Here is an 11,831-nt window from a genome sequence, read left to right as displayed (position 1 = left end):
CCGTGTAACTATGGCTACCACAATATAGCAGGAATGTGATTACACAAGAGTGTGTGCGCGCAGCGGAGATTTACCAGGATTCTGCCTGGGCTGAAGGGTCTGAGCTAGAAGGAAAAATTGGACAGACTTGAATACCATGGCACAGTGAAGGTTGAGAGGGACCTTGTAGAGATAGACAAGATTGAGGAGCATAAACAGGGTGGATAGGAATTCACTTTTTCCCATTAGTGGTGGGGTCAGTAACTAAGGGGATTTAAAGTAAGATATAGGGGCGGAGGGGTGTTGCGTGGAATATTTTCATCCAGAGGGATAGTGAGAGTTTAGAACCCACTGCCTGTAGGGTGGTTGGGTCAGAAAGTCGCTTAACATTTAAGCATTATTTAGATGGGGCAGTATGGTGGCACAGTGGTTAGCACTACTGCCTCTCAGCGCCGAGACCCAGGTTCAATTCCCAGCTCAGGCGACTGTCTGTGTGGAGTTTGCACGTTCTCCCAGTGTCTGCGTGGGTTTCCTCCAGGTGCTCCGGTTTCCTCCCACAGTCCAAAAATGTGCAGGTTGGGTGAATTGGCCATATAGTGTTAGGTGAAGGGCTAAGTGTAGAGGAATGGGTCTGGGTGGGTTGCTCTTCAGAGGGTTGGTGTGGACTTGTTGGGCCAAAGGGCCTGTTTCCACACTGTAAGTAATCTAATCTAAAGATATTCAGTTGTGTTGCTAAAGCCTCCAGAGTTACGGGGGAAGAGCTGGGATTAGTATAGGCAGATCTTTGTTGACTGGTGTGGACATAAAAGTGCTGTCAATGTCTCTAAGATCTGATACGCATGAACTTGGTTGCATTTACTCAATTGAAAATGTAAAATTCAAAGGAATTAAATTTTATTAAACATCGCAATAACAGGATTCTTTATTTACAACAGCATTATTTAACATCAAGTAAGCAAATGACATCAGCAAAAGCAATATTAGTTAACAACTTGCATAAATGTATTTTTTAAGTTTCTTTGAATATACCTAACTTGGCATAAAATGCTCACAATAAGGATACAAACATGGCTGCCAGAAGAAGGAAAGGTGTTTAGTGTGAACTAAAAAAAAATACATCTCTGAACTTGCAACACTGTAAGCCTTCTGAAGAATCTTACTTTACATATTGCTTAGAATTTGCAACTTGTCAATATACACCTCTCAGAGATTGGGGAGAAAATACATTATACAAATAGTGACCCGCTACTGACCACAAAGGAACAAAATAACTGCAAAAAACTAAGCAATAACCATGGATCCATATTGCTATGATATTTCTATTTATCTGACAAAAAAATTAATAACTGATGACACATTCAAAAATTTTACACAATTCACTATACAAACAATATAATACAACAAACAGCTGCTAGGAATATACAGGACATAAAAACATATCTAAGGCATTATGCTAAGTTATAGCATTTGAGTTTCCTGCACTGTACTAAGAAATTGACAAGGTTTTACAAAACAAGTTCAAGCTCTAAATGAAAAAAGTAGACGGGAAGTGCCTATCAAATTGAAAATCCATAGTATAGTTTGTACAGAGAATGTGTCTGCATCCAGTCAACAATCAATTGTGTAGAAATACTATAAAATGATGTTCAACCACACCAACATACCATGGCTTAGCTGTATTTTAAAATCAACTCAGTGAAATCTTTGGATTTTGCAAACGGAGCTACACAGCCCTGCTTGTCTGCAATGTACAGCATTACAATACATAGTTCTTAATGTTAATTTTGCATCATTATTTTAAATTTTGTTAGAGGAAAATATTATAGATTGCATTATGTTCAATCAATCAGAGAGATGTTGCTTCCTAATGAAAGTAGCTCCCATGCACCCTCACTTTCCAAGAGAATAGACCTTGAGGCATTCAAATCTACAGAAGATATAAATTGAGGTTACACTATACAGGGTTTAAATGACCGCATGACATACACGTTCTCATTTTTACCAGAAATTTTGTTTTAAAAATCTTTTGGCTCTGTGGGCAACAGCAGATTAATCATTTTCACAATTCCAACAGTAACATGTCCAGTTGGAAACCATGTCTATCAAGATAAAGCGTAGATATAAAATAGAATAAATACAGAAAACTTGTTGTTAGGTATTACATAATGTTCCCATAGACACAAACGCAAAGGTCTAGGCTCTAAACTCGGCAAAATTAAATGCCTGCATTTCAGAAAACTTTCCTAATTCACAGCAGTATTTACATAAAGCTATATCATACTAAAGCAGTCTGAAACACAAAGATGTCATCTTAACACGGAAATAACGCAGTTCTTCATCAACTGAATGATCTGCAGCTGAAAGATGTGATAGAACCTCTTCCTAAAAGCAACTCTTGAGGCAAAACCAGGCCAGTTATTCAGTCTCTGTACAGTGATCAATATGATCAGTGTTGGGATTGGGCCATTATTGACAGCTTGTTCCGTTGTAGCCTGATACACAAATACAAAATCATCAGGTCCCTATAACAGCTTGATAAACTAAGCACCTGCTTCCAATTTATTCACCAAGTCTTCCAATTCTAATCAAACTATTAGATTGAGGGAAACTATGCAGATCAGTGTAGCAGTTTGCTGGGAATTAGGCTTGATATCCGTACAATTTGAAAACTAAAAATGGTTGCTCGCTACCTATGAGAACCACCAGATAATTTGTTGGCCTCATCAATGTTACTGAAACAAATTCCATAGCTAATTATCAAGGCATCATGATTTTTTTTATGTACAATAAGAGAGAGAGAGGCTGCTACCAAGGTATCTAACATAATACTGTTGTACCTCACTTTTTGAATCAACTGAAGAACTTTACTTCATCAAAATTCTACAAGTATGTAAAACATATGCTCTCAAGTAAAAGTTATTGCTTGGTTACATACATCAGACGCTTATATACCCAAATGCTTTCCAAAAGTCATCATGTTTTAATTTACAAAATACTTTACCATTTGAAAATGTTATGGCTATTTGTGTTTTGTTATTTATGGTGGCATCTAATCCTCGAACTGTCACATTTTGCACCTGGAAATTGCCATTGACTTTAGGAAATAGTAACGAAGCACTGGGTTTCTGTAACTTACAAAAACGCCTATATTCTCTGATCCCACAGCATTATAAAGCTATGAAGAACAATAAACTATTTAGAGCATTAACTTGAACAGCCCCAATACCTTATCCTTATGGTTCACAATACAAGCTTTACTATCCCATGAATACTTAAGCAAGTAAACTCAACTAAACAGACCAGTAGCACAGTCATGAGTGTAAAGATAAATTCCATTAGTTAAAGAAAACTTACACAGAGGGTTATAGTCTGTGTTTATGATTTATACATCTGGCATCAAAAATGATCTGGGCTAATAAACTTCGATAAGATAATGTTGTGGAGGTAATCTACTTTGAAGAGTTTCAGTTTAATCTGATCAATTTTAAAAACTGTTTTGATTCCTCTACTTAAATGAAACTGATGACACTAAAATATCTGAATGACATGCCAGTTAAACGTGATAATCTTTCAAACCCAACATTTCAGACTGGCTACAAAATAAATGCAGAATTTAAAAAAAAACCCATATCTATACTTCAAGAGAAACACATCAAAATCCTAAATTCCAAACACATTTATGTAGTTCTCTAGAATGGCTATTTTAAATTGCATGTGTTTATGGCATTAGAATTAAAACCGCTTAACTGGGGCAAGAGGCTAAACAATTTCTGTCTTTGCTGTTTGTTGCACTTTATCCAATCAGGACAAAATCCACAAGAGTGGCAATCCTCTCAAAAAGCAAATCTCTGAAGTTTGCATTCAGAGGAGACTTTGTCAGCTTGGGCACATCCAAAGGATGGAAGACGGTCATTAAACCAAGGGCTTTCACTACGGTGAGGTGCTTGGTGCCAAATGACTGGTGGCATGCCCAAAACTCGGTTTGCAAGCACATTATGAAGACCTTAGATAATGATTACAGCACCTGGGAGACACTAGCTGATCTGGAAAATGATCACACCTCCTGTAGGCTGGCATGTACCAACATAACGAAGAGTGGCTATATTGGCATGGCAACAGATGCCAAAGCTGAGGACGATAAACCATGTCAACAGCTGGTAGTTTCATGTGTGGCAGCTGAACCTGCCTTTCAGAGACTGGTCTCTTCATCCATTAGCAAGGGTTGTGCCGCCTGAAACACTCCATCTAAATTGGAATGGTTTTCTGTGTGTTTGTTGATAGAGGGATACAGAGGAGGGAGCAGAAACATAACCAAGATTAATATATTATTGGCTGTATATACATGAAGACCTTTGGATCACTTAAGTTATTGCAAATCCTGTCAAATGCTAAGTAATTTCCCTGTTCACAATGAAAACTTACAAGCATCTTAACGCCACTGTTCCTGGCGTTAATTAATTGTAGAGGTCAAATTAATTGCTCAGGGACAGTTATTGAAGCGTGTTAATGCACTGTAATACATATTCAGATGAATATGTTTCATCATTAAATCATTGAGAATCAGCATAGATTCCTGCTGATTATCCTTTCCATTTAGAAATTCAACAAAAATAATTTTTTCTCATCATCTCCAAGCTTTACAATCTCTGGGCTGGTTACTCCACTGAACTTCATGCAATAGAGCCATGATACATTAGTTTCTACAAGTGAACACAAACAACACATGCTAGGCTGCATAAAAACCATGAAAATGTGTAAGCAACATACTACAAAAAAAAAGGAGAGAAGTAACTTTCAGCTTTGCTTTCATGATTTTGTCTTTAGAGAATTATCTCAAAGTGTTTATGATGGAGAAGAATCTGGGAGTTTTTTTAGTGATGCAGCTGAATTCCACATCACAGCTTAGTCTGGTCTGCAGGATCATGTTTCTAAAATGCTCACACAAGCGGACAGAGAAGAGACCTTCTTACTCCTGGAACAGTTGGCCTCTATGATGGAGTAATAGTCTAAGAGAGATTAGTAATGACTTGGAGAAAAAGGAGACAAAGACAAGGAGGAAAGCTTGGAAAGCGGGGATGATGGAAAATCAGTCCTTGGCACAAAAGAGTCCAGTGACATTTTGTCAGAATAGACCAGCTACTGTTATAGGATTAGGAATGTGGAACTGGTGAAAGACAGGACAGTTTCTGCTGCCTGTGCAGCGAGACTGGCCATGAGTTCCCTGCCAGGTGAAATCAAATACTTTTGTTGGTGATTTTGCCGCTTGTGAGATATAGTGTGGAGGAGAGACTAATTGCTGGAGATTGAAAAGCTCCCACCACCGTTACATGGGAACACCATGGGTTGTTAATCTGGAAGAAGCCAGCTGCTCCTGTGGTAGCCAGTGTGAAAACATGACCACTGTGTCTCCAAGGAGAAAGGAAAACAGCAACAGTTCAGGTATTCTGGATCTCTGCTCGATGTAAGGGTCAAAAAAGCTTGTTCTATCTGGTTATGCAAAAGATCAGTGTGTGTTGATGTTTTAGTTCTTCTGTCATTTAGTAACAGCAGCTGTAGGACAAGTTATTACTGTGTAACTGGTGAACATCTATAGATCTGAGAACATTTAGCATGTAGTCTTGGTCTGTGGAATCAGATACATTCTACTTGTTAACTGTTGTAATTAAAAATGACGACAAAGAAAAATCATACATCCCAGATGTTAAGCCATGACTCCACAGAGCAGAACCCCAGTATAAAAAAAGATAATACACTAATTCTTTTGCTGACATCAACTAACAACCTACCTGAAGTCTATCCCCATTTGGTTTTATCAAAAACATAAAAACAATGTCAAATTCCATTTAGATACTTTCCAAACCCAAAATTTGTTACTTTAACAGCATTCACTCAGCTTATCTGCAAGTTCTGTTTTTAATTACACACAGCAAAATCTTTCAAAAAGAAGCTGCATTTCTAAATACTGTTGGAGGAAAACACAGCTGAAAGCCTGCACGTTGGATTAAACAGCAGAAAAGTCAGCAACCACTGAGGATCAAAATCAAAAGAGCAATTACGTGCTCATCCTGCAAAATGACGATAGAAATACATTCATCGGACAGGGGTCAAAGCCGATGTCAATCCATTGTGAGGACAGACTTAAGTCACACTTATGGTGAATGCAATGAGCAAAGCAGCTTCAGTAGGCAAGTACATTGCTACAAAGGAGCCCTTCACTCCAGTAGCAACTCTTGTTACAATTTCTCTAAGCCTGGCTGAGAGTTCAATTGGCTGCTGTACTTTTCTTGGCTTGATCTGGAGGAGCTCGTTTGTTGGTTGCCACCTAAACGGGATCTTGCACTGTACATCAGCAAACACATGAAGACAGGAGGAGTAGCAATCCTGAGGGTCAGCAATATTTCTGCAGAATGGAAAAGTACGAAATAGTCACGTAATCTACAGAAACAAAGAATGTAACATGACAAAATCAAACTTGCAGAATGAGGAACCTCAAGTGACTAGAATAAAAGAAATTCCTTAATTAAAACCGCGAGAACTGCAGATGATGCCAGTCAGAAACAAAAACAGAAATTGCTGGAAAAGCTCAACAGGTCTGGCAAATTCTGTGGCTAGAAATCAGTTGACATTTCGGGTCCAAGACCCTTCCTCAGAAATGGGCAAAGAATTGTGAATAAGCAATTCCTTGTGCATTTTTACTCTTCCCTCTGCATGCCTGCTTCAAAACAGCGCTTTTTAGAAGCAGCTTATGTACTTCAGAATAAAATAATTACCTTAAGATTCTGGTGCAATAACAAGTTTAAAAATCAAATATCCAAAGTTGCTTATGTGACAGTTGTTCCACAATACATTCATGACTTGCAGCATATCCTGAATAGTTTTTGCTCTATGCTCCTTACCTGTCAGTGATTACTTTTTATAAAAAAATTCCAACTCAAAAATTGTAAGAGTCAGCAGTTTCCAGGAACCGACAAACCAACACTGCATGTACAATGTTACCCAGTTTAAAATACTGCCCTTTAATGAGTTTTTAAAATGTGTTTAGGTTTACTCCTTATGCTATTCACCATTAGTTCATAAATCTATTCCCTGTACTAATGGAAACATAATCAATTATTTACTACAGCTGATTATTATAGCACTCTTGTAATGAATCTTTCTTAGTGAAGCAGCAAAAAAACTTTTAAGTTCACATCGTCAGGACCTAACAATCAAAAGCTAGCTTTGGTGTTAAATATTTAATGTGATTTGCCGTTTAAGAACTGAAAAAATTATTTACGCAGGTTGAAGAAACAAAGAACAGACACACTAAACATTTGCTATGTTACAATTTTATCAAAATTACAATTATCTACGAAATTCAATTTTATCCAATGCTACGTCCAATATCATCCTTCTGGAAAGAGACCTTCAGTTGCCTGCTCCTATTTTGTATGTTCCCACTTGGAGAATGGATTATTAGATTTTATTTTTTTAAACTGAAAAACTTACTTTTCTCTACCTTCAAATTCACTCAATGCCATACTATCAATTCAAAGAGGTTATTTCGGAAAAGGAAAGCTTGCATTTGCATAGCACCTTCAAAGAACTATAAAGCCTAAATTGCTACCAATCCTCTAAATGGCTATTTTGTCTGGCATTCTTATAAATAATTTTCTTTCATTTATGACCTTTTCTTTGCCATGATTGATCCACCTGCCCCTTTGGATATTTGTGCCTTAGAGCGATGATAAGACTACTGCAGATCTTAATGTTTCGTTAAAATACTAGCCATTACCTGGTTACCATTAAATCTTTTAGTTTAACTTGCCAATTCATTCTAGCCAACTTGACCCTCATGCCATCAACATCCTTTAAGACTAGTTTCAAAATGAACGAAGTCACATTCACATCTACGTAAAATTTTATCATTTTATGGTCACTATTTCCCAAAGGCTCCTTTATACCAAGTTATTACCTCACCCTTTTCTCATTATACAATACCAAGTCCAGAATAGTCCATTCCTAGTTGGCTCCTCAACACACTGTTAGAGAAATTCATCTTCGACATATTCTAAGAATTTGCTCCCTACAATGCTATGCTGGCTTGGTTAATCTAATTTATGGACAACTTGAAGTTCCTGATTATTACAAAATTGCCCATGTTACATGGATCTACGATGTCCTGCTTTGTAGCTTGTACAACATCAGTTTGGTGTTCGATAAACAACTCTCAACAATGTTTAGGAGCAAATTACTGTAGATGCTGGAATCTGTACTGAAGACAAATGCTGGCGATCACAGTGGGTCAGACAGCATCCATGGAGAGATAGCAAGCTGATGTTTTGAGTCCAGATAACTCTTCAGAGCTGAAGTGAAGTGTGGACATAATTCATGCTATAGTTTGGGCGGAGCGAGTGAGAGTGTAGTGGATATAGGGTGCTGGTAGAGAAAAGGGGTTGGTAATTCAGATTAAGTGATTGGGATGTGAGAATGACAGAACAATTGAATCTCCTTTGCCAGGCTTGAAAGGCAGACAGCTCCACTGGGATAGGGGTAGGGTAGAGGGGAAATGATAATAGAATGTAACAAACTAAAAGAAAGGGAAGAAACGGGAGTTTGTTCACAATTTGAAGGTGTTGAACTCAATATTAAGTCCAACAATGTTTGCTTCACTTTACTGTTTCTTAGTTCCAACCAAACTGATCTTGATCCATTAATCATGGAACCTTTATTATTAACGTGCAGCCATCTCCTTTTTCCCTTGGTCCTAAATGTAGGAAGCTCGGATAGTCAATTCACAATCTCAGTCACTTTGTGGCAATGTCTTTGTAATGGAATTAAATTATATCCATTCACCTCAAGTTGCGCATTCAAATCAAACATTCTGCAGCAGTTCAGGCATGCATTCAGATTGCCTTTAAATGTAGCTTTTTGAAAATCATTCTCCATTTTGAACCTATTTGATGAGTGTCATTACTTCATTATTTCTGCTTACTATTCTTCTAAGTCCTTTTACTAATTTTGCTTCCTTTGAATCAGTTTCTACCCCTTTGCCAATTCAGTTTAAACCCTCCTTAATAGCAGTAGAAAATGTCCAAATCCACCTGCCTCAGAACCAGTCCCAACATCTGAAATCTGATAGACTGAATTCTTCCATAATGCAATGGTTGTGTTCTTAAACAACCCCACGTTACAGAAAAAATCCCGCTTTAGAAACAGCGCTTAAAGTGTTGGCACTGTAATTACGTTAGAACCAAAACATGTTTTAAAAGTTCCCAATTTAGAAACCGCATCCCCAATTCATCAATTGCGTTACATATAACGTGCATTTTGTCAATGCGAATTCTAACAAAGATCTGTACTGAGTGCGGGTGTGGGGCAGATAAAGGTAAAAGTTAGCTACAGACCCTACTTTTACAGAGATCATAACACGTAATAAGTCACCTCTCAGTTACAAATACTTTTTAGCAAATTATCTAGATAATTAATCTATTTTCATCTTCCTGCAATTTAAAAACACTTGATTATTGTATGTATTTTAGATTAGATTAATTAGATTAGATTCCCTACAGTGTGGAAACAGGCCCTTTGGCCTAACAAGTCCACACCGACCCTCCGAAGAGCAACCCACCCAGTGGTTAATGAATACAGTTCAGTGTGACTAATACAGCAGTGGAAGGGTCTTTTAACTCTGGAACCTGGTTTCAAATCCAGTTTAGACTGATGAGATGCTTCAAGAGTCTAACATAAAACTTGCCCCTTACTTTCAGGTTAAAACTGTTGGTCATTCCTCTCTAATGAGAGTGCAGCATATGGAATGGTAGGACTATGGCGATTTTACTCGTGATGTTAGTCATATTTTTAAGCTTCACCTCTATTATGCATTTATGCAATATGTTGCTTTGTAAAGTGATGGCTGAGAACAATTGAATTTTGCAAATATTTTACAGGATATCATTGGGAATAAAGAGAATGATCGTGTAAAAGTATGTAGAATAACTGGCAGGGAAAATTTCATACGAACTTAGAAAGATTTAATGGAAAGCATCTGACCTTTATCAATCACAACCATCTTCCTCTGTGCTTGCAGATTATCTGCTCAGTATTCAGGTCTCTGATGAGCTGCAACTTACATCCAGCTAAACATTAGGATGACTGAAGCTACCACAATGATTCAACTTCTTCATTGCTAACCACTTTCCTGGGCTGAACCAGATTTTTTCAAAGTCAGATGTCACAGAACACCAGGTTATAGTCCAAGCTTTCAAAGCAGTCCTCCTTCATCAGGTGATGTCACTTCACCTGATGAAGCAGCAGTGCTATGAAAGCTGGTGATTTCAAATAAACCTGTTGGACTATGACCTGGTGTCGTATACCTTCCAACTTTGTCCACCCTAGTCCAATACCGGCACCTCCACATCAGATGGTTTCAAACCTTTGTGTCCTAAAAACCAACTCCCAACTTCTCCTTTGTATTCTCACCAAAGTATGCTGCACCAGCCTCGCAGATATCACGTTTGATAAATTAGACCTGACATTTACTCGAAATAAGAAACATAGTTGGTTCAATTTGGACTCACCTTTTCAACAAAAAAGGGATGTTTGATCTTACGTTTTTTACTGCAGCAACTATATTTTTATTATGCTGCAACACATCAGCCTTCATTCTAAGCTGAGCACGGCAGATGCAAAATTACAAAACTGTTGGTACCCTTAAGATTAAGGGTCATATCAAGACACTCGTTAAAAGCAAAAATTGTAATTGTATAATCCTTGCTATTTTTAAATGTTCCATCATAAAGGCAAGTTAGTAGGTCATGCCATAATGAAAAAAAGCTTGTTGTTCTACTTTTAAATTTAAATAGGGTTACGTGGGATTTGGACATTGAGCACATTAATGGTGCAATGAGTTGTCAGTTAGATTAATTGGACCTAGTCTTTTAATTCTTTTCTCTTCACTTGCTTACGAATTTGGGACACAATTATTTCTCATTGATTTTCCTCCTGTTCTTTGAAGTTAAATTAATACCTGAGAATTCGGATTTTCAAATCAGTATCAAAAATAGGTTTTACAAATCCTTATAGATCCTGCATGCCAAAGAGGAATTTCCAAACACCAGCATCTGTGAGCTTTATAGAGCATAAACTTCACAAAAAGCTGATGCTGCACATCAATAATGGCACGGAACTAAGATGCTTGCACCACTGAATATCTGAATATTCACTGTAATTAAACCTCAGAGGAAACAATATCCTTGCACTGACTAGTCATTAGTAAACTTGCAGTCAGGGTCCTGAAGAAAATTCTGATTAACAGTCAGTCAGTCAGCAGAACAAACGGTGCAGGCGACTTTGATGGTTTCACCTGTGACCAACCTAATGGCCCAAATTTAATACTGGTTGCCTCATGTACTATTTACAGACATGTCTGTTGATCTAGAAAGGATTTTGATTTTTAAAAGAATGGATCAGGTCAGGAAAGACAAAAGAAAATTTTCTGCCATCTCAGGTAAGACCATTTTGTACATACCTGATCCAATAAATTAATTGTGCATGCGTGTGTGTTTTGGAAGAGTTTGGGGGGGGGGGGGGGTTGTAGAGAAACCGGGGAGAGAAGATGGAATAGAAACTATAAAGCTCATGACATTACACATTGACATCTAAGTCTTCAGTATTGATTACATTAATATTCCACAAGGTTACTGCAATGACCTTATGTTATAACAGATTCTGGGCTTTTGGGAAGTGCGGTTCTGCTGACTAACAATGTTTCAGATGAGAATATACCTACAAATAAAAGTCTATTTCTTTTTGAACAAAAAACAGACCCCTTCAGTATTCTGCTCCATGAGATTTGGAGCGTGAACTGGTGA

The 11,831-nt window shown here is 37.6% G+C and overlaps 1 protein-coding gene across 11 annotated transcripts in view; it reads right to left on the bottom strand.

The window, feature by feature from the left end:
• Nucleotides 1–856: 856 nt before the first annotated feature.
• ncoa2 (nuclear receptor coactivator 2) overlaps nt 857–11,831 on the bottom strand; it is a 308,555-nt gene continuing 297,580 nt past the window's right edge. For all 11 annotated transcript variants that reach the window (XM_072571432.1, XM_072571438.1, XM_072571441.1 and 8 more), the window contains one exon: nt 857–6,379. In XM_072571432.1, the coding sequence (XP_072427533.1) occupies nt 6,368–6,379 (12 nt within the window). In that variant the 3' untranslated portion in view covers nt 857–6,367. The remainder of the gene's footprint in view (nt 6,380–11,831) is intronic.

Source organism: Chiloscyllium punctatum, chromosome 5 (genome assembly GCF_047496795.1).
Source record: "Chiloscyllium punctatum isolate Juve2018m chromosome 5, sChiPun1.3, whole genome shotgun sequence".
NCBI classification, from domain to species: Eukaryota; Metazoa; Chordata; class Chondrichthyes; order Orectolobiformes; family Hemiscylliidae; genus Chiloscyllium; species Chiloscyllium punctatum.
The sequence above is the reverse complement of the archived record's forward strand: the minus strand, read 5'-3'. Positions and strand labels throughout refer to the sequence as shown.